This window comes from Tursiops truncatus, chromosome 8 (assembly GCF_011762595.2).
Source record: "Tursiops truncatus isolate mTurTru1 chromosome 8, mTurTru1.mat.Y, whole genome shotgun sequence".
In the NCBI taxonomy this organism is placed as follows: Eukaryota; Metazoa; Chordata; class Mammalia; order Artiodactyla; family Delphinidae; genus Tursiops; species Tursiops truncatus.
The window spans coordinates 67,579,601-67,607,000 of record NC_047041.1 but is presented as its reverse complement, the minus strand read 5'-3'; the positions used below and the strand labels follow the sequence as shown (position 1 = coordinate 67,607,000).

General features: G+C 43.1%; 2 protein-coding genes across 5 annotated transcripts in view; both read left to right on the top strand.

Moving 5' to 3' along the window:
* The first annotated feature begins 279 nt into the window (after positions 1-279).
* Positions 280-5,191, top strand: LOC101331987 (calcitonin receptor-stimulating peptide 2-like). The gene is made up of 5 exons (XM_073807930.1): positions 280-300; positions 1,174-1,268; positions 3,823-3,954; positions 4,372-4,553; positions 4,734-5,191. The coding sequence occupies exons 2-4, from the start codon at positions 1,183-1,185 to the stop codon at positions 4,529-4,531; spliced, it is 378 nt and encodes a 125-aa protein (XP_073664031.1). The 5' UTR covers positions 280-300; positions 1,174-1,182; the 3' UTR covers positions 4,532-4,553; positions 4,734-5,191.
* Positions 5,192-11,103: 5,912 nt separating this feature from the next.
* CYP2R1 (cytochrome P450 family 2 subfamily R member 1) overlaps positions 11,104-27,400 on the top strand; it is a 38,952-nt gene continuing 22,655 nt past the window's right edge. Inside the window, exons 1-4 of one of the 4 annotated variants that reach the window (XM_033862582.2) lie at positions 11,104-11,408; positions 19,573-19,714; positions 23,848-24,480; positions 25,220-25,549. In XM_033862582.2, coding sequence (XP_033718473.2) covers positions 11,118-11,408; positions 19,573-19,714; positions 23,848-24,480; positions 25,220-25,549 — 1,396 coding nt within the window. In that variant the 5' untranslated portion in view covers positions 11,104-11,117. Of the gene's footprint in view, positions 11,409-11,789; positions 11,930-12,013; positions 12,772-19,572; positions 19,715-23,847; positions 24,481-25,219; positions 25,550-27,400 lie in introns of those variants that run through there. The other 3 variants (XM_033862584.2, XM_033862583.2, XM_073808643.1) reach the window with 3 other exon arrangements.

Here is a 27,400-nt window from a genome sequence, read left to right as displayed (position 1 = left end):
GACGCACTGCCCAGCTCGAGTGTCACTGCCACTTCTGCCACCGTGCCATCACCTGAAGCCAAAGCTACTGCCACTGCTCCCTCCTCTGCTCCAAGCCACCTGGCTCCTGCTGCCAGGTAAGCCTGGAGATTCCTGCTTAGCTGGGATTCTGTTTTTCTCTCTCTCCCCTCTCTTCCTTCTCTCTCTCCATTACTTTTTCTTAGCTGATCTCTTCCAGTCTCAAAGGCTCTGTCCACTTCTGTCTAGGTCATTTCACACAACCTGCACTACTCTGCAATGCATCCCAGGCGTCTTCCACAGGTAACACTGGATGGTCTCAGTTCACGCACTCCCTGCTTCACTCTCCCCGCGCTGAGGCGGGCTCCAGTTTCCTTTCCCGAAGCACACGTGCTTAGGTCAGTTTGGGATGCTGGAGCTCCCCTGGCACTGCAAGCAGATCTGGACGCAGGAATAGTTTTGTGCAGATGGTGCTCTCACGGATCACGTCTTGTGCCTAGCGGACCGCGGGAAATGCTTCAGAACCTGGGCCAGCGCAAGCGGGAGGCAAATAGGTGCAGTGACTGAGGGGCAGGCAGCCTTTAAATGCAAGCCCCCGTTGTGGGTTCTGGGAACTTTTTTCCCAGTTTAAGTCCTGGGTTCCAATTTGAGACCCTTCCAGCTTGATTCTTACAGGGCACTCTCTACCAAAGTGTGGAGCAGCTGAGCAGTAGAATGTGGTTCTTCAGTTTCTCAGGGATTCCAACCGCAGAAATTTGTCCTCGGTAATCCCCTCCCCCCTCCATGTATGTGCAAAAGCCCGGCACCAGGAGGACAGCTCTGGGTTGCACAGTGGGAAAAGCTGTGGTGACAGGTACTCGGACTCTGTCCTCCAGGAGACCTGGCCAACAGGTTGTATGTGAGAGTGAGTGGAGTGATGGGGCGGGGGCTATAGACTAAGACCTCCTCACCCAGTTGTCCCACTAGGTTTCTTTGCTAAACCAAGCATGCCACAGCCTTACTGGATCTTCCAGCAGTCCATTTTGCTGAGCAGGAAATGATGGTGAATTGGATTGACATGCCTAGCATGAAACCAGAAGGCAAGGGAGTTAGGGGCAGAGGCAGGAGCAGAGCCTGGGTCTGTGGGCTCATGGAAGTTGTTATTCTCCAGGTGCTGATGTTATTCTTCCCTTGCAGAGAGTCGTCATGGTCTTCTGGAAGTTCCCCCCCTTCCTGGTCCTCAGCATCCTGGTCTTGTACCAGGCAGGCATGGTCCACTCAGCGCCATTCAGGTGAGACAGCCCTGCCAGGAGCACTTCCAACTCCCAATCTTATAATTCTGTGTTGTAAGTTGTGCTGTGATGAATCTGGCTCTTATGGGGGGGCGGGTAATGTATGAATGTAAACATGTATATAAGTTTATCATAAATTTTTTGTGATACAAAGATGTGTGTCACACAGTTTACAAACACACATAAGATACAGGATACTCCTTGTAAATTTCATATACTGTAACTCATTGATCCTCACAGCATGCTTTTGTTGATTGTTACCAAACATTTCTATCTTTAGCAAACCTGTTTACTACTTTTACCATAATTTGATCAATGAATTGCATCCTAATCTGCTAATTACTTTCCCAATAAGTTTGTTATTATATCTATGTGATGTTTCATCTAATTTCTCACCTTTATTCAAATTATATTAAACTGAAATCATTTTCAGATTCAAATCATTATCATTTAATTTTTAATAATGGCTGTATTTACACTAAGCTCATAAAATTCTTGAAAATCTAACCATCACCTTTCACAAGTCTATATAATCCACTTGGAGCAAACCACTTCTTTTAGGTCACACCAGAACCTAAATCCTGGTGAAGTGGCATTTTTGGATGGATACATGCCTCATGCCCTGTCCATTGAGAACTGGGCTGGGTTGATAGAGATGAAAAGGGGAAGGGTTCTAGGCCAGAGTTTTCCTGTTTAGAAGACACTTTGAGATTAAAGCCTTTGTGTGCAGTTTATTCATTGCTACTATGTGTATAGATACTGAAATCCTTATTTGAATCATCTAGTCTTTCTAGATGTGTAAAAGTGCACAACATATGTTGAAAGTAGAGGGTTAAAGTAATACATTTTACGTATTTTTTTCTGTTAATTCATAGGAATGGTTATATTTGGGGAGTGGAATTGTTAAACTTAAGTCTTGGAGAGTAGGCTGACTGTTCATTGGGTAGTCGGGGAGGGAAGAGGGGACAGGGAAGGAAGTGCAGAGAAGGGATCTGTGCCCATGAGTCTTTAGACAAGTTCAGATTGTCTAACCCTTGTTCTATTTGTGTGTTTTAGTTAATATTGCTGTGTATTAAAGAATAAGAAAGTCCTAATGCCCAAAGTATATTAAAAATAGAGTAGTAAAATAATCCCTTAATAAATGCCCTTTTTTTGGTTTTTAGGAAGGGCTATATCTTCTGGGAGTGTCTATGTTAATCCACATCTTGGAGCTAGATGTAGTCTTGTACTTAGTCGTTGAAATGCTGGAGAAGGGGTAAGAGGAAGGGTGAAGGGAAAGGGCTCTTGGCTAATATCTCCGTATAGAAAACAATTTTAGGTTATAACCATAGGTCTATATGTGCATTTTTGTAAAGTACCAATGTTTATTATAGACAAGGTTCATTCATTATTTTGCAACATCTAGGCTTTTTTAGATGTCCTGAAGTGACAATATATGGTAAAAAGTAGAGCTAGTGAATTAACCAACTTGTAAATATGTTTGTTATAATTCATGAAAAAGCAGCATCTTGGACATGGAATTGTTAAACCGTCTCTGAGAAATGTATGTCAGGACGTGTTCATTAGGTTGGCAGCAGAGGGGCAGAAGGAAGTATAAAGGGAGGGATGTATGTGGACATGTTCATATTTATATTTTGATGATAACCATTGATGTGTGTGCATCTCTTGGCTGTACTATAGGAATATATTGTTAAGTAATTCAATGGAAACATACCTCCTTGCTAACACTTTAATAGTTTAGATTGGATAATGAATCCTCTTAAAAGCATTATACTTTGTGTACTCTGTTGCTTTATGTCTCATTTTTAATTGAACATTAAGGGAATGTAGTATTTTAATCATAACTTTGCCAATATCTTTGTCTAGAGGCCTGTTGCCATTTTTGTCTTTTCTGAAATTTTTGTCACCAAGAAAGGCAGGATTACATTTTTCTCCTTCCAGATTGAGTTGGTGTAGTGTATTCTTGGTTATCAAAATACTCATAGCTTTGGGACTTTGAAATGATGTGTGAACAAGCATGATACATAACTGTATGATCTTAATTACATAAAAATGGATGCTTAATTGTGTAAATACACAAATGAGATCTAGAAGGACACATCAGTATACTGCTTGTGATGATGGATGACTTTGTTTTTTGTTTCTTGTGTTTTTTGGTTTCTTATTATGCACATTTTAACTTTTTCTCACTGTTGTGGCCTCTCCCGTTGCGGAGCACAGGCTCCGGACGCGCAGGCTCAGCGGCCATGGCTCACGGGCCTAGCCGCTCCGCGGCATGTGGGATCTTCCCGGACCAGGGCACGAACCCGTGTCCCCTGCATTGGCAGGCGGACTCTCAACCTCTGCGCCGCCAGGGAAGCCCTGCACATGTTAACCTTTAAGAAATAAATGTTATTTTTAAAACCTTAAAAAAAGAAATTAAAAAGAGAGAGAGAATTGGGTTGGCCACATCCTCAGTGGAAGCCCCAGAAACCAAGAAAGCTGGCTGCTTATCCTGGGGTGTGCGGGTAGGCAGGGGCTCAGAGCATGAGTTGGGCTTCCTTCCCTTCCCTAGGTCGGCCTTGGAAAGTGGCTTTGTACCTGCTACACTCACTGAGGAGGAATCGCGCCTCCTACTGGCTGCAATGGTGAAGTATTATGTGCAGATGAAGGCCAGTGAGCTGGAGCATGAGGAAGAGAGCTTCAGGTAAATCTCTGCACCCCTCCCAGAACATGGCTTACCCTTCCCCCAGCTTACCAGGAAGGGGTATACTTAAGAATGAGATTGGGTATAGTGCCATAAATCTCTCTCTCATCTCATAAGCCTTGGTTGGTGTTTAATTTACACATGAAAGATTGGCTGTTACAGTTCTGTGTTCCAAGAACATTAACCCGGAGACATCTTTGGTCTTCTGACACCCCTGAAAATGTCTACAGGGAGTGATTGTGGCATTTTCCCTAAAACCCTTTGATTTTCTGCTGTGATGATTGTATTTAGCAGAAACATTTAAGGTTCACTGGTGCCTCTCAGAGTAGTAATTTTCCACTGATGATCCCATAGGGCAGCATCTGCCCTCAACCTCTCACTGACAGGCCTTCTCATTTTCTCCATCCTACAAATCAGCATCACTGCCCAGAAGAGTTCGTGCAACACTGCCACTTGCGTGACCCATAAGATGGCGGGCTGGCTAAGCAGATCTGGGAGCGTGATTAAGAGGAACTACATGCCCACCAACGTGGGCTCCAAAGCCTTTGGCCACCACCACAGGGACCTGCAGGCCTGAAGAGTGAAATGACTCCAGGAAGGTGACCGCCCTAGTACTTTGAATGGCATGGCTGGTGGCTGGGTATTATTGCAGGGGTGCGGGTCACACTCTAACCCTCCCTGGGCATGTATCATAAAAAAAATCTGTAGTGGCTGGATATAGAACAGAGAGTCTCAATAACTGAAATCCCTCTAACTTGGGTTTATTTTTATTTTTCCAGTGTCTCCTGGTGACACTAAGATCATCTGCCAGGAAATATAGAACCTCTTCACTTAAAACGTTGTTCCCTGAAGTTATAATTGTGATCTTCTAGTTTTTGAGTTTGAAAGGCAAGACTCTACCCTTTGGAAGTATTCCTTACAATGTTATGTACATCTGGATTCAGAGCATAGAGTTGGGTTCAAATATTGTGTTTGTCCTCTGCTAACTATGTCACCATGGGCCAGACCCTCTCTGAGCCTCAGTTTCCCCATATAACTTGAAGGCAACTATAGTAGATACATGTTAGCAGCTGAACTCTACTTCTCTAATTTGCAATGAAAGCAACTTGCAGAAAAAATAGCATGGAAGACACATATATACACATGCTTCTTGATATTGAAAACACTCTTTTCCTTGAAATAAACTAAAGCTCAATGCAGAATAAAATCATTGTAGTTATCTAGTGTGCATCTTTTTAATATTTGATTCCATGTTCAATAAATATAACTCATGTCTCATTGGCTTATCTGGTAGCAAATCAGGACCCTGTCAGCCAACCTTGCCAAGGGGTATTACATCCATCATGGATTCAAACTAACTTAGTTTTCACAGACATGTTTTGTCCTTATAAGTTTTTTGATTGTGAGATCTTTTAGTGATAACATATCTGACAATGCTTTTTAAATAAGCTTTTGTTTATTTATTTATTTTGGCCGCACCTCACGGCATGTGGGATCTTTGTTCCCCAACCAGGGATCGAACCCGTGCCCCCTGCAGTGGAAGCACAGTCTTAACCATTGGACCACCAGAGAAGCCCTGACAATGTTTACTAAATGGCAACCAAACTCTTGATTTAAAAAAAAAAAAAAAACTTAGCCAAATCTTCCAAAAATACACCACACATTTCCCCTGCACACTTAAGTTAGAATCTTCTTAAAATAACTTTAATGTTCTTTAATGAGCATGTTCAATTTAACCTGCTGTTTACTTTGCTTCTTCAAAGTTACCCTTTTTAGAAGCACAGTATAAGAATGTTTATCAAAATCTTTTGCAGAGCAAGAGTAAAAAGGCTTCAAATTAGGACTGAAGTGGCTCTCTGAGCGATATTCACAACTTAAAGAATGGATTTGTCACATCCACTTTCCCTTCTCTTCCTACTTGGTGCTCAAAGTCCCACAGAAGTCCAGTTGCTTGAGAAGAACAGTAAACCTTGCAGTCAACATGACTGTGGAGAAGACAAGTCCCTGGGTATAAGCTAGTTCTGTGCCCCAGGCAGCAATTTCTGACCTCCAACACTGATCCCATTTCCTGTGTTATACAGGCTTATAAAACTGTTTCTTTACATCAGAAAACTTAACTATTTTTTTTAATTGAGAGAAAAAACTGTCAACTGTGAATTGCATATCTGGAGATAATATCCTTCAGAAATGAAAGGGGAAATAAAAACATTCTCAAATGAAGGAAAACTAGGAAATCTGTGCCAGTAAATCTACTCTTAAAAATGGCTCAAGGTATATGTATACGTATAGCTGCTTCACTTGGTTGTACAGCAGAAACCAACACAACATTGTAAGGCAACTATACTCCAATAAGAAATAATTTTTTAAAAATGGCTTAAGGAAGTTCTCTAATCAGAGAAGGAAACAAAAGAAGAAAGTCTGGAACTTCAGGAAAAAAAACATCAGAATGGGCAAAATTGATGGTTGAAGCAAAAATTATTACACCATCTGACATGGTGTGCAACGCATATAGGGGAAACACCTAAAACTATATTTAGGGTTGGCCAAAAAGTTCGTTCAGGCATTTCACATTACAGAAAAACCCGAATGAACTTTTTGGCCAAGCCAATATTTAAAGAGAGAGAAGGGCAAAGATGCCCAAATGTAGCATGGTTTCTACATTTCCATCAAAATGGTATAACACTGATACTGGTAGAAAACTTAACTATTTGTAATGATATATCTACTTGTGATTATTTATGTACACATCCCCCAGTAGACTGTAAATCCCAGGAAAGTGGGGACCATGACTGGTTTTGCTCACCATTACATCTCCAGCATCTAGTCTAGTAGGTGTTCAATAATTCTATGATGAATGACTGAAGAAACATGTGGCAAGTCCAGAGCCCAGACTTCTGGTTCCACTGGTGCTGCCTTGTGTGACCCTGGACAGAGAATTACATTTCCACTGAGTCTCAGATACCACGTTTGGAAGAGGGTCTCAACAAGATGGTGACTAAGTGTTCATCCACTTTAGACTTCTAATCTCTTTAAATACAAGAAAAGAAACAAAAGATGTCAAGATTAGACGATGGACCAGTAGGGTGCTGGAGGAGAGGCAGTGGCAGAGGGTGGTTGGCCGAGCATCCCCAGGAAACGGCAGGAATGACTCCTGGGAGAAGTGTGATCTGTCTGCAGCCTTTGGAAAATTGTGAAGGGAAAGAAGTTTCTCATTGAAAACCTCTTTTTTTCTTTCTGTACCCCTTTCTAAGTCCCCACACCTACCACCATCAACATGACCATGCCAATAACTCCAGCAAATCAGTGTCAGCACGCCTCCCATTCTGTCCTGCCTCTAAGAAAATGCTGGAATAAACACATTCACGTGTAAGCGCAGTTTTAGGAACTTTCTATCACTTTGCTGCCATCAGGGTTTACATTTTCCAACTTAGCCTCTTTGGGGGAATGTTTAACTCATATAAATTAAATGATAAAGATTGAACTTCAGGCAAGGTGGGGACTTTTTTGTAGTGGTCAAAGGGAGACTTTCATAAGGCTCCTCAAATCCCATGCAGAGGTGCCACGCTCCACCAGCTTCACCTCAGTACCTGGCTCCTAGGAGCGTCAGGAAAATCCAAGTGCACAAACCCAGTTCCTACATACCACTTTGTCATCAAAATCATCAGTTATGTCCCCTACATCTCAAAGCTGGGGCTCCGGTGAGGCATGTGAGGCATTCACCTTGGGAGCAAAATAAGGGGACACCAAAATGCTTAGTGATCAAGATAATATTCTAATGTAACACTTTAAATTCAAAATTAATGCGAAAAAATCCATGATGAACAAGATATCAAATTTTTAATGAGCCAACATCAGTATTGTTGATTTTTTTCTTTTGCCTCGGGCTTCAGTATGGCTCGCCTAGGCACTTCCTTGACTCTCACTCCCTTCCATTCTGATGAAATGCAACTGTGAGTGACATAATGAAATGTGCCACGGAGGCACCTTGTGCTGATTGCTGATTGCATCGCTGTGTGCTGGGGTGGGGGGTTGGGAGAGCACCCAGGGCTCAGGCCAGGGGAGCAGCCATCCAGGAACGGCATGCAGCCCTCAGAATGCGTCCTGGAGGGAGGCTCCCAAAGCTCAAGAAAGAGGCTCTCACTGGAGCACAGACTTTCTGTTGAAACCATTACCTGTCTGCACACAGAAATATCAGAGCCATGTACAGGGTTTTCACATTTCTCCAGGCACCCATTCAGCCCTGCATACTGAAGATGGGCTCTCTACCATGAAACAGCAAAATACTTCATTTCCTGTTCTACCAAACATCCCTGTCCTGATAAAGTCCACAGACAAACATAATATTGGTTGTTTTCTATCACTCTAGGAGCAAATGCAGGGAGGGGGAACAAAGAGAGCTACTTCTCTTTGCTGAGCGCTGAGAGAACATAAATGATGAAAATGATGACAGGGAAGGATCTGTGTTCTGAGAGACTTTTAGTGAGTCGTGAAGACCTCCCACACACACTGTCCCCAAGGGGCAGTGGAGGTGGAGATGAGGCATCTCATCGGTGCCGTTAGTGAGTCAGGCTGCTGTCAAGGCTACAGCCCTCCTCCGCTAACGTAGGCAGGGGGAGAATGCCAAAGGAGAAATGCTCCTTACCTTAAGTGAATGGGAGGATATTTTTGAAATGGAAATTAATCGTTTTTGAAAATAAATAATGGAAAGGGGCCACTCTTGAACCGAGTACCATACTGCGTAACAGCTGTGGCCAGCCAGACAATGCAAGCTGAATGATGTTGGGGAAGGCAGGCAGGGGTGACCTCAGACACCCAGTAGGTGATATCACTCCACTCCTGGTGCCTCAGCATCACTGTGCTCCAGCTGCAATGCCAATATCCATCCTAGGCCATCTCCACTGACCTTTGGTTAGACATTGAGGACTAAGTTTAGCAATGATCATCTATCATATTATTTTTCCATTTTACTAGAAGATTCTTGATTAATAAGAGTTTAAAGGAATCCCTAAAGGTAATATATTAGGCATTTGTGATAGGCAGTAGGTAGATATTCCGTGGCTGGAGATCCTGTGAAACGTACAGGACACTAGAGATGTCCATATACCAGATAGTGAGCTCAAAACAGTTAAACAGCAAATCTTAAGGTTAACTCACTGCCTGGCTTCCGATCCAGTGTATTTGCATCAGAGATATAGAAAGTGAGAGACTGGAAACACTCCCAGAGGACAAGGCTTGCTTAGTACATGGAGGCCTTTACTCTCGCTATTCCCTCTTTGGAATATTTTCCCCCATATCTCCCCATGGTCGCCCCTGCCCCCACCTCTCACCTCCAATATGTTCACATCCTAATTCCCAGAAACAGAGTATGTTAGGTTTCACAGCATGGAGCAATAAAATGGAACTAAGGTTGCTAAACAGCTGACTTTGAGGTGGGGAGATAATCCTGGATTATCCAGGTAGGCCCAATGTAATCACAAGTGTCCTTCTAAGTAGAAGGGGCAGGCAGAAGGCAGGCAGAGAGCGGGGCAGAAGAGTCAGTGAGATCCAATGTGAGATGTTGCTACTTTTGAAGATGAAGATAAGGGAATACGAGTTAAGGAACGTGGGTAGCCCCTAAAATTCGGAAAAGGCCAGGAAACTGATTCTCCTCTAGAGCCTCTAGAAGTAATGCAGCTATACCAACACCTAGCTTTTAACCCAGTAAGTCCCACTTTGGACTTCTGAGCACAAAATCTATAAGATAACAAATTTGTGGTTTTAAGGCACTGTAGTAATTTGTTACGGCAGCAGTAGAAAACTAATATAACTCCTTATCATTTGATCTAAGCTCAAATGTCATCTTCTTAAAGAGACTTTTCTTGACATCTCTCACCCGCTAAAGGATTTCCCCATGCCCAAGCATTCTCTATAACACACTTTTATTTTCGTCTGCTAATGACTGTCTAAAATTATTTTATGTGTTTATTCCTCCTCCCTCACAAGAATGTAAGTTCTAGGAGGGTAGGGACTTTGTTGCTCTTTTCACATATTATCTCCATTGCTTTGGATAGCACTACATGGTGGACATTTAAAAAACACCTGCAGTGACAAAGTGAGAGAGTGGCATGGACATATATACACTACCAAACGTAAAATAGATAGCTAGTGGGAAGCAGCCGCATAGCACAGGGAGATCAGCTCGGTACACTGTGATCACCTAGAGGGGTGGGATAGGGAGGGTGGGAGGGAGGGAGACGCAAGAGATATGGGAACATATGTATAACTGCTTCACTTTGTTATAAAGCAGAAACTAACACACCATTGTAAAGCAATTATACTCCAATAAAGATGTAAAAAAAAAAAAAAACACCTGCAGTGTGAATAAGCCTTAAGCTAATGAGGATCATAACACTCTTGCCACTGCTCAATCACAAAAGGCAGCTGTTAAAAAGAGTCCCATGCCCAGTAGGTCCTGTGTTGCAAGGAACTACCCAATACAAAACAGGAATAGAAACAGAAACAGCAAATAGAAATTTCCAAGTAGGCAATCACTATCCCTGGGCAACTGTAGACCAGAGAGTCTTCTGTGAGTGCCAAGAAGTAACCAGTTGGGAACGACCAGAAAGCTGTGAAAAGATATGTAATTAACTCAGGTTGCCTAAATATTGTGCAATTACAATTCATAAGGGATCACATGTAAAAATACCTCATAACATAGGACAAAAGAATAGATGAGTAAAAAAAGGATAGTGAGATTATTTTCTTTTTATATTGATGGGTCAATTCTTTAACGGAGATTCTTAAGATTACCAGGTTTTGCTAAAGACTGCAGTACTGATAATCTCCCCAGTTTTCCAGTCTGAAATAAGCAGACCTGGCTCCTAAAAAGATACCCACAGAAAAGGCTTGGCTGCCTGGGATGCAGGATCCGCCTGACCCAGTGAGGTAGGCGGTGCTGTCACGTCTTCAGCCCCAAGTGTCAACACCCTGGAAGAGGCCTCCAGGCTTTGTGCCCAACCACCGGGGCTTGCCTAGAGCCGCGCCCAGATCCATAGGGCCACCCGCCCTCCGCAGGGCGGACTCTGACCAGAACAAAGGCAAGAGTAACTGGCCCGAGGGCCCTACGCTCAGCCAGCCAATGGCCATGGAAATGGGGCGGGACCACGGGGTACCGGGCCAATACGATGCGGCGGGGTTGGAGCGCTCGCCCGGTCCCGGGGCGGTGGGGTTTCGTAGCCCCAGCCCGGGCCATGTGGGAGCTTCACGGTGCTGAGGCGTTCGCGGCTGCCCTCGGAGGCGCCCTCTTCCTGCTGCTCTTCGCGCTGGGGGTCCGCCAGCTGCTGAAGCAGAGACGGCCGTCGGGCTTCCCCCCGGGACCGTCGGGGCTGCCATTTATCGGCAACATCTACTCGCTGGGCGCCTCGGCCGAGCTCCCCCACGTCTACATGAAAAAGCAGAGCCAGGTGTACGGCGAGGTACAGCCGACGGGCCTCGAGCAGGGAAAGCTCGGGCCTTCCTCCCGGGGTGAGGGGATGACCCACGCTCGTGGGTGCGAGCTGTCTGACCCCTCTCTGTGTGTCGGCAGCGTGGAGGGGAAGCTGGCTTCCCAGGCCCGGGGTCGAGGTACTCAAGCGGCGCCGCTGGGGGAGGGAGAGCCCGGCCAAGCCGCGAGCCCTTCCCACCTGACGCCCGGGAGGTACTGGCCGGATTCTCCCGCCCCCGAGGGCGACGAGGTGCCGCTCCCGCGCCTGCGCAGTGGGGCCTGGGTCCCGCGCCGGAAGCCCGGTCGGGAGTGACGGGCGTTACCCTCAGCGCGACCAGCTTCTAGCGCCCACGGAGCTGCACGAAGTGTGTAGGTTAGCTTCCACCCGCGGCTTCTCGAGAAAACCAGGCGTCCGAAATCTAGGACCGAGTTAATGGTTAATAGGAGGTCGCTGCATGTTTGCGTTTGAGAACGGCTGGTCTAGGCGTCTGCCGAGAGGCTGAGAGAGCGCAGGTGAAGGCCTCTGGGAAATGACCGTGAAAGAGAGAATGAACTGAGTGAAAATTAGTGCGGAGTCGCAGTGCCGTCCTGTCTGCCCGGAGCCAGGAGCGTCCCCGCAGCAAACACGGAGACTGCGCCGGCCGTGGGCGAGACTCCCTTGCAGAGCGGGCGCCCGGGGGCAGGTCCTCTGGTCCTCCCTGTTTTACAGAGGAGGAAACTGCGGCATAGACCAGCTGAGTGACTTGCAGGCAGCCACGCCGCTGCGAACTAGCAGGGGAAAGGCCAAAACGCTAGCTTGTGTTTGGAAGGGTGTCCTGACCTCGAGGAGGCAGAAGTTTCCAGAACACTGGCACTAACATGGCTCACTTGTTTCCTTTTGAATCCATTCTTTTATAGGAAACGACCAGCCAGGCTCTGCCAGGTGCTGGGGATAGAGAGATGAAGAAGGCAGTCACAGCCCAATTTTAGGTAGTTACAGTCTAGCCAGAGAAAAAAATTAATCTAACGATCGACCACAAATTGTGTTTTGAAGGAAAAGTACCGCAGGGCTGTCTGGCAATTGCGGTGTTAAAGGTTTGGGCTTACATCCGTATTTAAACCAGCTTTTACAATAATTATTCTAGGTTTCTGCAGTTCCCTGATGGTATATGTCGCTAAAGGGAGGCTGGGCTTAGATAAAGCAAATTGTGTAATTCTTAGATACTATTTTCCACCCTCCAGTTCTCAGGAATTGAGTGTATTTCCGTGATTTCCATTGAATATATTTGATCTCTGGTGTACAAAGCATCATTAATATTTAGAGAAATCGTGAGATGTGAAAGCGCAAGACGAGAGGTTGAGTCCTCTTTCGTCAGGTAAAACTTGACCTTTACTTGTCTGAATCTTAAGGTTTCGCGATATGCGTAATGGTAATAATAATAACTGAACACAGTTAAGTGCTACTCAAATGTTCTTTGAGTAAATGTTAGTTATTAATTACAGAACAAATTATTAGGCCTACAAAGTAGAAAGTGTTTTTAGACCAGTTATGTGAAATGGTGTCATGCAGAATAGGGAACTGTTTTTCATACGTAGATATTTGAACTGAAAGGAACTCTGTATTTACTATGAACATTCCTTTGTGAGAGAGGTAATTTAGTCTTATAATAGACTGCAAATTATAAATGTGCTGGAAGACTGTCATCTTGGCATAGGTAGATCTGGTACATTGGATAAGAATTTGACATGAGTAACCAGTTTTATTGCTGGTACAACTATATATTTGAGGCAACCTTGGTTCTTTACAAAGAGGTCTTTTTCTGAAGGTGGTAAAATTAAGTAGGGCTAACCTGTGCTGTTAGGTATAAGAGGAGCAGAGGAAAAAGAAAAAGGAGCAGAAATGGAAAGGATGTATGCATTGAAGAGTAGACATGGTTTGAGTAACTCTGTTTTAGACTTAAGTTGAAAACCACCTGATGTATTAACCCTTTAAGCTACTTGCTCTTTATCTTAGTTGTGAAACACCCCTACAGTTCTCCCATTGTCTCAGAGGTATTTTCCAATTCTGACAAAGTCTCAAAGTTGGTATTGTTGCAGGAAGGGAGACCCCGTCCAGGGCCCCAGAGTGGGCTCTTGTCTAACACTAAGGAATGAATTGTCTGAGGAGACATACGTTCTGACAAAGCAAGAGACTTTATTGGAAAGGGGTGCCTGGGTAGAGAGCAGGAGGGTGAGGGAACCAGGAGAACTGCTCTGCCATGTGGCTCGCAGTCTCGGGTTTTATGGTGATGGGATTAGTTTCCGGGTTGTCTCTGGCCAATCATTCTGACTCAGGTTCCTTTCTGGTGGGCGTGCAACTGCTCAGCCAAGATGGATTCCAGCGAGGAGGATTCTGGGAGGTTGGTAGGACATGTCGACTGGCATCTCCTCTCTCTGTTTGACCTTTTCTGTATTCTTCCGGTTGGTGGCTTGTTAGTTCTATATTCCTTACCAGGATCTCCTGTCATAAAATAACTCATGCAAATTGTTACTGTCTTTGCCTGGCCAGGGCGGGCAGTTTCAGTCAGTTTTTCCGCTAACAGTATGAGTTGTTAAAATACTATGCCTTTTTTGGAAGTGGAAGGAAATTATTATCTCCTGTACTTCTAGAAGGTTGTGGAAAGTTGTTTATATGTCGTACTTATAAATATAGAATCTTATTTTTCCACTTTCTTACTTGATGATCTGGAGATGTGTGCTCAGAGAAAGCAAGCCCTGGACTTTAAAATTGCTTATAAGAAATGACAGTCCCTTCAAGTGACACCTACTTTTATGAAGTCTGTGAATTCAATTCTCCTTCATAATTCTTGAAAGGAAGACAACCGGTGCTCAAGACTTATACAGTCATTTTAAAGACAATCTTTTACAGAAATGTATCACACTGAGACTTAGCATTTCCTTGGAGATTCACTCTGAATGCATAAGCTTCTGCAGTGACTAATCTTAACCCAGATTTCGAGAAGCATTCCCTAGCTAGCAAAGCTAGCACAAGGAGTTTTTACAGATTATTTTCAGGTAATGCATGTAAGGATAATAAAATAATTATTTTGAGGCATGTGGAGTTGACAACCTATAATTTATTTATACAGTAAGCGTTTATTGAGATTTGAGCAAGGCATTGAATGAGATTCCGTGGAGCGTTCAAAGATGAAAGAGATGAAATCACTGAATCTAAAGAGTTTATAATTTAGCAGGCAAGCAGAAGACAGGAATATGAATGCTTCTGGTTTTAGGTAGTATTAAGTAAGTGCCATGGGAGCTTCTAAGCATGTGCTGTGGTGGTTCAAGGGAGAAAGAGAAAGAGAGTGCACCGAGTAAGGCTTCATGGAGGTGGGTCCTTAAAGACTTGGTGGGGTTTGGACGGTATGGCAGTCAAGGTAGGCATTCCAAAGTTGAAAAGTGTGTGGCAGTTATTTATCAGTTTTCATCAACAGCACTTTTTACATTCCTCTGTTATTAGCACTTAGCCCATAGTGTTGTAATAATATGCTTAAATGTGTGTCTCCCCCACTAGTCTTTAATTCAGCATATATTTATCCGTTGTTATCATACGCTATGTATTAATACTATGCTAGATGTGAAGATTTAGCAATGAACAAAACAGGTGAAAATCCCTGCCCTCGTGTAGCTTACACTCTACCAGTGGAGGGGAGGTGAGGAGCAGGATAGGGACAATATAAACACAGTAAGTATATAATATGTTAGAGTACAGAGTAAGAAGTAAACTAAATTAGGGTAAGGAAAATGGAGAATGCTAGGGGGTGAAATTTAAATGGGTTAGAGCAGGCCTCACTGTAAAAAAGGCATCTGAGCAAATATTTGAATGAAGTGAAGGAGCAAGGTATGGGAGTATCTAGGGGAAAAACATTCCAGGCCAAGGGAACAAGTACAAAGGCCATGAAGCAAGAGTATGCCATGCTGAGAATCACTTATAAAGAGACAAGTTAAGAGGCTGTTGAGATAACATAGGGGAGAAATGAAGGATTAGAGTGTTAGTGACGGAAGTGGTAAGAAATTGTCATATTCTGTCTGTATTGTTAAAGTTGAGACATCGTGACTGCTAAGCAGTGATGTGGGGCTTGGGTGAAAAATGGAGTCAACATGGGCAGCTCAGGACTTCCCTGGCAGTCTGGTGGTTAAGAATCCGAGCTTCCACTGCAGGGGGTGCAGGTTCAATCCCTGATCAGGGAACTAAAATCCCGCGTGCTGCAGTGTGGCCAAAAAAACCCCCAAAAACAAAAACCATGGGCAGTTTGGGACCAGAATATAGCTTGAAGGATGGCTGGAATGGTCATTAACTGAGATAGTGAAAAATCGTGGGTAGAGCCAGTTTGGGAATAGGGCAAAAGACTTGAAGATCATAGACTGACTTCTAGAAGCTGTTTCATGTGTACCTGTTTCCATCTTTGCCAGCATCATAACTACCCCATAATAATAATAAAAATTATTGAATAAATTTAAAAATGTATAAAACTAATCTTGGACACTTCCATAGATTAAAGCAGCATAAGGATGAATTTTCACAATTTGATTTACAAACTTCTACCAAAAGTCCTTGGAAAGAGCATGTACCTGAATAGATGCTAGTTCAAGTAACAGTTTCCCCAGTTTTCACTGTGAAATAGAGGACCATCTCATTTTTGAGTAACAGTTTTCTCAAGTTATGGCTCCTAGTTGGTTTTTGCAATCTCTAGTGTCCACAACCTGACAGCATTACCCTGAAATTAACTCCCCTGTCTTTTCTGCCTTCCTATTAACAGAATTTGTAATCCGATCGTTGTGAAATCGATCACAAAGTTGATTTAATCACAAAGTTGGGGATTTTTTTCCTGCATCAGGACCACTGCCTATTCACTAATACCTTTCGTTATTGTCTCTGCTTGTGATACTGTGATTTTTAGTAAATGTGTATTTGGTCTTTGTACCTTTCCTGGCACAAGCTCCCAAAACCCTTGGAACTTCCTAAGTGTTGAGAGTGGTAGATGCATCTTTTGTTATTCATAATAAGCCCCTTTCACCCACCTCAGAGTTTATGTGAATGTTAATGGAAAGCCCTTAAGGATGGGAGCTTGTTGCCTGGAGAACCAACCAGGATTAGAGGGTTGGAATTTTCAGTTCTACTCATCTTACCTCTGGGGAAGGGAGGGGGGCTGGAGGTTGAGTCAGTCACCAGTGACCAATGATTTGATCAATCATGCCTAGGTAATAAAGCCTCCATAAAAATCCCTGAATTATAGGGCTCTGAGAGCTTCCATGGTGATTTGGTGAACACGTGGAGGTGAGCAGAGGCTAGCATGCCTGGGGAAAGCATGGAAGCTCTACACCCCTTTCCTCATACCTTGCTGTTGGGCTGCACCCCGCAGGCCAGCAAGGCCTGTACTTGCCCAGCTCCAAGACTGAAGAAAGAGCCTGGAGTCAGCAACAGAGACATCAATGGATAGGGATCTTACATAACTGAAGCAAGGTCCTGGAGTGATACCCCATCGTGTATGGCAGGTGGAAGGCAGGACCTGGCAGCAGGGGAAGGGGGCGGGGGATTACCAGTTACAGGGGAGTTGATTCAGGTTGCTTCATTGGTTATCAGGTACACTAGCAGAGGGGCACGCCCCTCGCTGCCCCTTTGATAAGAACAGTCAGTAGCTGGAGCCTGGGGCAAGTATGTAGGAAGGTCAGTCCTGTGAGTAGGGTATAGGTGAAGCAGGCATTGGTTGAGCAGGGAATATACAGAGAGCAAGAGAACAGCCATCTTGAGTGGCCTGACCATACACTTGCCCTATGCATCTCTTCCATATGGCTGGTCCTGAGTTACATCCTTTTTTAAGAAACCGGTAATCTAGTAAGTAAAATATTTTATTGAGTTCTGTGAGCCACTCTATCAAATTAATCAAACCTGAGGAGGAGGTCATGGGAACCTCTGATTTATAGCCCTTTGATCAGAAGCACAGGTAACAACCTCGACTTGTGATTGGAGTCTGAAGTGGAGGAGCACTCTTGTGTTATTGAGCCCTTAACCTGCGGAATCTGACACTTTCTCCTGGTAGATAATGTCAGAATTGAGTTAAATTGTAGGACACCCAGCTGGTGTCCCAGAATTGCACACATCTGGTGTTATAGGTGTTGTAGTGGAGTACTGAGAGTAGAGGAGACACACAGGAGGAGGAATTTTTCCTTTATATCTGCTTAAAAATTACACTTCTGTGGAAAGATTTTAAGACCATCCCATTACTGCTTTGGGAACTGAAAGAGCCCCATCTTTGCTCAGCTGGTAACCACTTCCTTTGTGCTGAAACTCTTACACTGCCACTTTTGACTAATACCTTTACTTGTGGCAGGCAGTCCATGCTGCTTCCCAAAGTTCTGGATGTACCTACTGCTCAGTTGGCAGGGCCCATCCTTGTGCCAAAGACCCTTCTCAGCTGGTTGATTCTTTACTACTTGGAGGTCTTCATCACTTTTGCTACTGTAACTATTTCTGCTGAACTTCAATTCTCTGCTAAGTCTCCTGGTACCTCCCACCCCACCCCCCAAAGTAGTGTGAATCATAGCTAAATCTGTTCTACCTGTTTGCCCAGAGATGAGGCTTGACTCAGTGTTTTGGCTCTCAAAAGCTCTCAGCCACCCACTGAGAGGATGGGGATAAGCAATCTTTGCATCCCACTAATACGGCAGCATTGTTCCCTAGGCCTTTATATAGGGCTAGCTAGAATAGACTGCAGGAGGTGTGACGTTGTAAGTGAACCTGTGGTGAAGCACATGAGAAGCTTCAGCAAGGAATAGGATGGGTATTCCATCTTTTAGCTGAGGGGCAGCCACCTGTGCCAATGTGTGGATGCCAGTCCTCCAAGGTCAGATTCCCATAGGGCCCTCTTTGTTAACTTCGTGGAATTCAGGAGCCCAAATAAATAAGCCTGTGAGTTTCAGTATGTTTTGTTGAGGAGAGGGAAATTTTCCCGTCTGCCCCTCTTGAGTACTTTTGGCTGGACTAATAATAAAATTGACACAAGACAGATTAACAGGAGAAAAAGAAACACATTTGACTCCATGCACACGGTGGTTTCACAGACATGGGATGGAGGAAGTGGCCAAAGCAGGCAGATTTTCTACTTCTTAGACAAAGAACCAATAAATTTGCAAAGAATTGACAGGACAAAGAAACTTTGGTTTTGGGTGCCCAATTGGTGAAGAATCTAAAGAGAGTTTGTGCTTGGGCAGTACATTAAAGAAGTAACAAGATTTGTTTAAAAAAGGATTCTCACCCCCAAATTCCCTATCTTTGGCAATAAGGGTGTCCTACCTCCAGATGCATGGAGTATACCTTTCACATGAGAGATTTATTTCCTGCTTTCAGGGAGACAAAAAAGAGAAAGTGTCCCTCTTTTTTTAAAATTTTGGCTGTGCCGAGCAGCTTGCATGATCTCAGTTCCCTACGAGGGATCGAACCCGGGGCACAGCAGTGACAGCACCAAATCCTAACCACTAGACCACCAGGGAACTCCCTAGAGCATCCCTCTTGCGTTGGCCATTTCTTCAGTAACTTTAATTCAAAATAATTAATATGCCATTGAGTCATATTTTGGGGTTGCATATCCTGGGCCCCAACATTTTATACCTCAAAAGTTGTCTCTCAGGCCTTTGACAATCCCCTCCCCCACCTAAACCTGGAATAATAAATGATGTGTAGATGGAGCCACTTCCTCATTCATCTTGGAAGTAAACAGATTCTGAGATATCATTGAATGTTTTGAGTTGGAATGAATTTTAAAAGAGCATAAATATCAAGTATTTCTTGATTTTCTGTGGCAGCCCTGAAGCCCAAAAAGTTTAAGGGTTCTACCAGGTGTCCTGTATCTGTTTAATGGCAAAGCTTAAACTAGAACCCAGGCCTCCTGAGTCTGGTACTCTTTTCATTACACCATTTATAAGATTATGTCTTGAGCCACTGAATGAGTAATGAAATCATGGTCTTTGACATGCCTTGTAGAGAGAAGGCACTCTAAACATTGTCAGCTGAGTAATAAATGCCAGCATTTTCAGGGAGTAACAAATACTGGGAGAGCTGGACTTAGTATATGTGGATTTCTGTGGTTATATTTCTCCATATATTTTGCCATTTAAATGTTTTTCTTTTCTTCTCAAAGATCTTCAGTTTGGATCTTGGAGGTATATCAGCAGTGGTTCTAAATGGCTATGATGTAGTAAAGGAATGCCTTGTTCATCAAAGTGAAATTTTTGCAGACAGACCATGCCTTCCTTTATTCATGAAGATGACAAAAATGGGAGGTATGTTTATTTTCACCTACCTAATGATTTACTAAACTATTTTAAGTCACATTTCCTTTTTTAAAAAAATTTATTTATTTATTTTTGGCTGCATTTGGTCTCCATTGCCGTGCACGGGCTTTTTCTAGTTGCGGTGAGTGGGGGTTACTCTTTGTTGTGGTGCCCGGGCTTCTCATTGCAGTGGCTTCTCTTGTTGCAGATCATGGGCTCTAGGCACACGGGCTTCAGTAGTTGTGGCACATGGACTCAGTAGTTGTGGCTCACAGAGTGCAGGCTCAGTAGTTGTGGCACATGGGCTTAGTTGCTCCGCAGCATGTGGGATCTTCTTTGACCAGGGCTTGAACCCGTGTCCCCTGCATTTGCAGGCGGATTCTTAACCACTGTGCCACCAGGGAAGTCCCCACATTTCTTATTTTATGTAAATTTAGTACATAGAGATTGGATTCTGTTGTACTGATTAACAAGAAAGTATTAATTAGTTAATTTAGGTTACAGACCCTAATATTTGAGAACCTTTCAGGCTGCGTTACATTCATATTTTAGGCCAGTACATACTAATTCTACTGTTGTAATCCAGTTCTAATAAATATTGTAAATAATGTTTTAAAGAATTAGCACTTAATAATATGTGCAGGTTTTGTGAAACAGGTTAAGAATACATACACATGCACACATACTTGAATCAAAAGTATCTTTGAAGCTAGTCTTGAGCGCTTGGTGACATTTTACTATTATTTTACTTATAAGCTTATAGACCCTGAAACAGCCTTTCTTTACTAATTAATATGATATGTAAATGAAGAATTGTGGGTTTATGTGAAGGACTAGTATTCTCTATGGTTTAGTGTTGATCAGTGTCGGATGACTGCATATTCAACAAGGGAGAAAGGCTGAAAGTTAACAGAACGGATGAGACGAAAGCAGCAACAGAAAGCCTAAAATAGAATGTTGACGTCAGATACATCCGTTTTCATACTTAATAGTATAAGAGTTTTTATCTCCAAAATTTTCCAGTTCAATGAGAGCTTCACGCTTCATTTGAAAGAAAAATTCAACAGTATCTTGGTTACATAGACTAAAGAAGACATTGATTGAAAAGGAACAAAATAAAAATTAACCATATATTAAATTGCAAAGCAAATCAATTAATGCAAAGAAAACACCAGTTTTAAAGGCCAAATTCTTAGGCCAGGGCATGATGACACTTGAAAGCAATAATATAAATAAAAAGCAAATCTCCAGCTTCTTAAATACTCTTCCAAGTAATAATTAGGCCAAAGAAGAAATTATACCACAATTATATAATAGAAGACCTTTAAAGAAATTATGAAAATGTATGATGTGATCAGAGTAATATTTAGGATAAACTGTATGTTTTTTGAAGCTATAAACTTATAGTTTAGACTGTTTTTATCATAAAGAAAGAAAAAACATGCATTCAACTTAAGACTTTTAAAGAAATAGTAAGATTAAAAATAAGTAGAAAATTAGATGTGTTGGGCTTCCCTGGTGGTGCAGTGGTTAAGAATCTGCCTGCCAGTGCAGGGGACATGGGTTTGAGCCCTGGTCCGAGAAGATCCTACATGCCATGGAGCAACTAAGCCTGTGCACCACAACTACTGAGCATGCTTTCTGTGAGCCACAACTACTGAGCCCATGAGCCACAACTACTGAAGCCCGTGTGCCACAACTACTGAAGCCTGTGCTCCTGGAGCCTGTGCTCCGCAACAAGAGAAGCCACCACAATGAGAAACCTGTGCACCACAACGAAGAGTAGACCCTGCTTGACGCAGCTAGAGAAAGCCCGCGTGCAGCAACAAAGACCCAACGCAGCCATAAATAAATAAATAAATTTATTTTTTTTAAAAAACAGAAAGAAAATTAGATGTGGTTTCTTTCTCTTTTTTTTTGGCTGCACTGCCCAGTTTGCGGGATATTAGTTCCCAACCAGGGACTGACCCTGGGCCCTCAGCAGTGAAAGCGTGGAGTCCTAACCATTGGACCACCAGGGAATTCCCTAGATGTGTTATTTTAAGATGCATATGCACTGAACTTGGAAGTGAGAAATCAGAGCCACCATAAACCCACTGTTTGAATAGGAAAAAGTGGCCCTTTAGGCGGGTTCAGCCCATGCCTAGGCACACAGACTGGCCAGTATAAGGTTATAATCAGGCTCCTGTGTACCTTCTTGTGTGTAACTGTATGCATATATTATGCACATGTATCCCATATGCATACATTTCTCTTGGGCTTGCTTTTATCTCAGTGCCTTTGCACCGGTTCTCTCTACCTGCAGTGATCTTTCCCTGAATATCTGCTTGACTCACTCCCATCTCCTGTGTCTTTACTTATGTCACCTTCTCACTGAGGCTTTTCCTGACCACCCTATGTCTCCTTCCTTGCTCTATAATTTGTTTGTCTCTCCTCACTAGTATGTAAGGTCCATGAGAAATAGCCATCTTTGCCTCTTTTGTTCACTGATATATCTAAGACACTTTAGCTCCAGAAATACATTATGTTGAATGAATAGTCATCTGGGAGTATAGAAAAGAGAATGGAATATGGCATATAAAATTGCTGCACATGGGCTTCCCTGGTGGCGCAGTGGTTGAGAGTCCGCCTGCCGATGCAGGGGACACGGGTTCGTGCCCTGGTCCGGGAAGATTCCATATGCCGCAGAGCGGCTGGGCCCGTGAGCCATGGCCGCTGGGCCTGCGCGTCCGGAGCCTGTGCTCCGCAACGGGAGAGGCCACAGCAGTGAGAGGCCCGCGTACCGCAAAAAAAAAAAAAAAAAAAAAAAAAAAAAAAAAAAAAAATTGCTGCACAGCGTTAAAGGCCCCCTTATGTATGGTTAATTTCATCATAAGTTCCAAATTCAAAAACTGTTGCACAAAAGTTGTTGAAATGTAAATTACATAGGTACTTCATGTAGACAAGAGAATATGACATTTTTCATCATAGGTATACCTATGTACCAATTATGAATGAAATTCCAAGTAAACTACACGTTACAGAAATATATATGCTGAAGAAGTTTTTTTCTTGATAATCGATTTAAAGGGAAAATATTCCATAGTAGACATATCAGAACAGCAGAGTATACTGTGGAGACTGAGATTTCAAGGCAAGCAATATCAATATTAGAAGTTTGAGTTTCATGTTTGTCCCCTTAGTTTGGGCTGCTATAACAAAAATATATAGACTAAGTGGCTTCAACAACAGACAGTTATTCTATCAGATCTGGAGGCTAGGAAATTCAAGATCAAGGTACTAGCAGAACAGTGTCTGGAAAGAGCCTGCTTCTTGGCTTGCAGACTGCCGTCTTCTCCTTGTATCCTCACATAACCAAGAGCAGTCATCTCTTCCTACATCCCTTCTTATAATGGCACTAAAGCTCATTCATAAGGGCTCATTACATAATTATTTCCCAAATACCTAATTTCCTAATACCATCACATTGGGGATTAGGCTTCAACATTTGAATGTTGTGGTGGCACAAACATTCAGTCCCTAGCACCTGCTTTTGGCTTGAGTATTTCCACTACGTTGACACCTCATTCAGGCCATCCTTGCCACTTCCAGTTATAGTATTAGGTAACATATGCCTTTAATGGGAGGAAATTTGTATTCTAAAATCTAGTCTCTTAAAGCAGGAAATTTCTAATTCAAGAAGGATGATTTCTCAGGTATGTGTTTAGTCCAGGATAAAATTTTGCCCATAGAACACACAGTCATTCGTCTTTTGTAAATTAGGCTTATAATAGAAGTTGGATAATAAGGTCACCCAAGGCCTTGCTCACCCAGGTTGAATTACAGAAGACAGTTCAGTTTCTTGTGGTGGGAGATTATAGGTCTTTTTTGCCTGTGTCCAGATGAGAAGTATGGATAAGCTTTATCTGTTTATAATATTCCATGGCTAATGAGGAGTAAAGAATAGGGCTTAACTACTGGGTCTAGTTTTCGTTTTATAGGAAATTTGGAGAAGAATGAATAACCATCTTTTTTTTTTTTTTCTTCCCTGCATAGTATTTTTAGCTGTTAGATACAGGGATGTAGGAATGATAAAATTTTTTAATAGTATCATAGAAAGATAATTTGGAGAAGAATGACTAACCATCCCTTTTTCTTTTTAGGCTTACTCAATTCCAGATATGGCCGAGGATGGGTTGATCACAGAAAATTAGCTGTAAACAGCTTTCGCTGTTTTGGATATGGTCAAAAGTCTTTTGAATCTAAAATCTTAGAAGAAACCAAATTTTTCATTGATGCTATTGAAACATACAATGGTAGCCCTTTTGACTTTAAACAATTAATAACAAATGCCGTTTCAAACATAACCAATCTGATAATTTTTGGAGAACGATTCACTTATGAAGACACTGATTTTCAGCACATGATTGAGTTATTTAGTGAAAATGTGGAACTAGCCACCGACGCCTCAGTCTTCCTCTATAATGCCTTTCCATGGATTGGCATCTTACCTTTTGGAAAACATCAGCAACTGTTTAGAAATGCAGCTGTGGTCTATGACTTTCTCTCCAGGCTTATTGAAAAAGTTTCCATCAACAGAAAGCCTCAGTTACCTCAGCATTTTGTTGATGCTTATTTAGATGAGATGGATCAAGGTAAAAATGACCCATCATCTACTTTCTCCAAAGAAAACCTGATTTTCTCTGTGGGTGAACTCATCATTGCTGGAACTGAAACTACAACCAATGTGCTTCGGTGGGCAATTCTTTTCATGGCCCTTTATCCTAACATTCAAGGTAAGGATTCCAGTGATCTCAAGGTCTGTTCTTACATTTAAGGCTCACACATGTTTTAGAGTCTTTGGCCTTGTACAAGGCATTCTATTTAGGAACTCCTGCTGTGCTATCCAAAAAGAGAAGCATTGAATAGCTATAAGGTTTTCAAAACTGTTATCTAAATTCGTATAAAAACCTCAGAGATGTCTTATAATACCTATTTCATAAATGAGGGAAAAGGCTGAGTGACTGATTTGCTCACTCCCTTCTAGTGCTGAGCTGGGACCTGAACCCTGGTGGTGGTGGTTGTTGTTGTTTTTCGGCTACACCATGCTGCGTGCAGGATCTTAGTTCCCCAACCAGGGATTGAACCCATGCTTGCTGCAGTGGAAGCATGGAGTCTTAACCCCTGGCCTGCCGGGGAAGTCCCAACCCTAGTTTTTTTTAATTTAAGTTTCTATGCTTCACTCTTTTCTTTGCTGAGAGTGTTGTTATTCTAATTCTAGATTTGTTTAATTTTTATTTTTATTACTTATAATGTGTTTTTCACAACAAAATTACTTAGAGTGTTGGGTACTGGTTGTATAAGATATGTGGCACATATTTAAATAGAACTCCCAGATAATGAAAAATCTGAATCTGGGTGTACCCATACCTTGTTGGCTTACTACAGGTTATCTTTTGTTTTATCCTAAAGGGAAATTACTTTAGATATAATTCTAAGAAGTGCATAATAACTTGAACACTTTTTCTCTTACAGGACAAGTTCAGAAAGAGATTGATTTAATTATAGGACCCAGTGGGACACCTTCTTGGGATGACAAATGCAAAATGCCTTATACTGAGGCAGTTTTACATGAAGTTTTAAGATTCTGTAATATAGTGCCATTAGGGATTTTCCATGCAACCTCTGAGGATGCAGTTGTACGTGGTTATTCCATTCCTAAAGGCACAACAGTAATTACAAATCTTTATTCTGTACACTTCGATGAAAAGTATTGGAGAGACCCAGAAATATTCTATCCAGACCGATTTCTGGACAGCAATGGATATTTTGCCAAGAAGGAAGCTTTGGTTCCCTTTTCCCTAGGTAAGAGAACTTTCAAAGGGGCATAACGTTAGGAAAAAGTATAATGCTGATTTATCATGTATAATACCTTAATCTGAAGCATTCTCTTGTAGAGTTAATATCCCAACTCTGAAAACAGTATTGAATCTTACAGGAGAGAATGGTTTAATTAGAGCTCATTAACACCTCTTTCTACTCAAAATAAGCCATAATTTAGTAGCTAGAAAGAAATTGATGAGAAGCTCTGGCTTTTTCTGAAACTTTCTTGCTTGTGGATTTTGGCTTGTAATCAAAACTTGTAGAGCTAGAAATCAGTAACAGGCAGCTTGAGAGACTGAGACCCAGGGACAGGAATGGCATCATAACTTGAAGTGAAACTAGAATCTAGCTCTCTTGGCTCTCAATTCTTATACCTCATCTCCAAAAATATTGCATCTCCTGTGAACAAGTACACAGATCACGAGACCCATGGAAGATGGACTGGAAAAATCCTTTCACTGGGGAAGGGTACACATGCAGTCATTTGAAATGAAATGGACTTCTCCTGGGTCAAGAGAACAAAGTGTCACACCTCACATCTTTCATGGCATATCTCAGGCTCTGTTGCCACATGCAAAGGAAGTGGAGAATAGAACTAATGAGCTTACAACAGTACATGACCTTACAAAAGAAGATGAAGAAATGGCCTCTGGGAACCAGAGTGCCAATTTCTATTCTTTGCGGCTTAAGAAAATCCTTTAATAAATATAACTTCCACGCTTCCCTGGTGGCGCAGTGGTTAAGAATCCACCTGCCAGAAGACCTAAATAGACATTTCTCCAAAGAAGATATACAGATTGCCAACAAACACATGAAAGAATGTTCAACATCATTAATCATTAGAGAAATACAAATCAAAACTACAATGAGATATAATCTCACACCAGTCAGAATGGCCATCATATAAAAAGCTAGAAACAGAGGGATGATGGTGGAACAGTAAGACGCGGAGATCACCTTCCTCCCCACAGACACACCAGAAATGCATCTACACGTGGAACAACTCCTACAGAGCACCTACTGAACGCTGGCAGAAGACCTCAGACCTCCCAAAAGGCAAGAAAGTCCCTACGTACCTGGGTAGGGCAAAAGAAAAAAGAATAAACAGAGACAAAAGGATAGGGATGGGACCTGCACCAGTGGGAGGGAGCTGTGAAGGAGGAAAGCTTTCCAAACACTAGGAAGCCCCTTCGCAGGCAGAGACTGCAGGTGGCGGAGGGGGAAAGCTTCGGAGCTGCGGAGGAGAGCACAACAACAGGGATGCGGAGGGCAAAGCGGAGAGATTCCCGCACAGATGATTGGTGCCGACCGGCACTCACGAGCCAGAGAGGCTTGTCTGCTCACCCGCTGGGGCGGACGGGGCTGGGAGCTGAGGCTCGGGCTTCGGTCGGAGCGCAGGGAGAGGACTGGGGTTGGCGGCATGAACACAGCCTGCAGGGGGTTAGTGCACCATGGCTAGCCGGGAGGGAGTCTGGGGAAAAGTCTGTACCTGCCGAAGAGGCAAGAGACTTTTTCTTCCCTCTTTGTTTCCTGGTGCATGAGAAGAGGGGATTAAGAGCGCTGCTTAAAGGAGGTCCAGAGACGGGCGTGAGCCACGACTAAAAGCATGGACCCCAGAGATGGGCATGAGATGCTAAGGCTGCTGCTGCTGCCACCAAGAAGCCTGTGTGCGAGCACAGGTCACTATCCACACCCCCCTTCCGGGGAGCCTGTGCAGCCTGCCACTGCCAGGGTCCCGGGATCCAGGGGCAGTTTCCCCAGGAGAATGCAGAATGGTGCACCTCAGGCTGGTGCAACGTCATGCCGACCTCTGCCGCCGCAGGCTCACCCCAC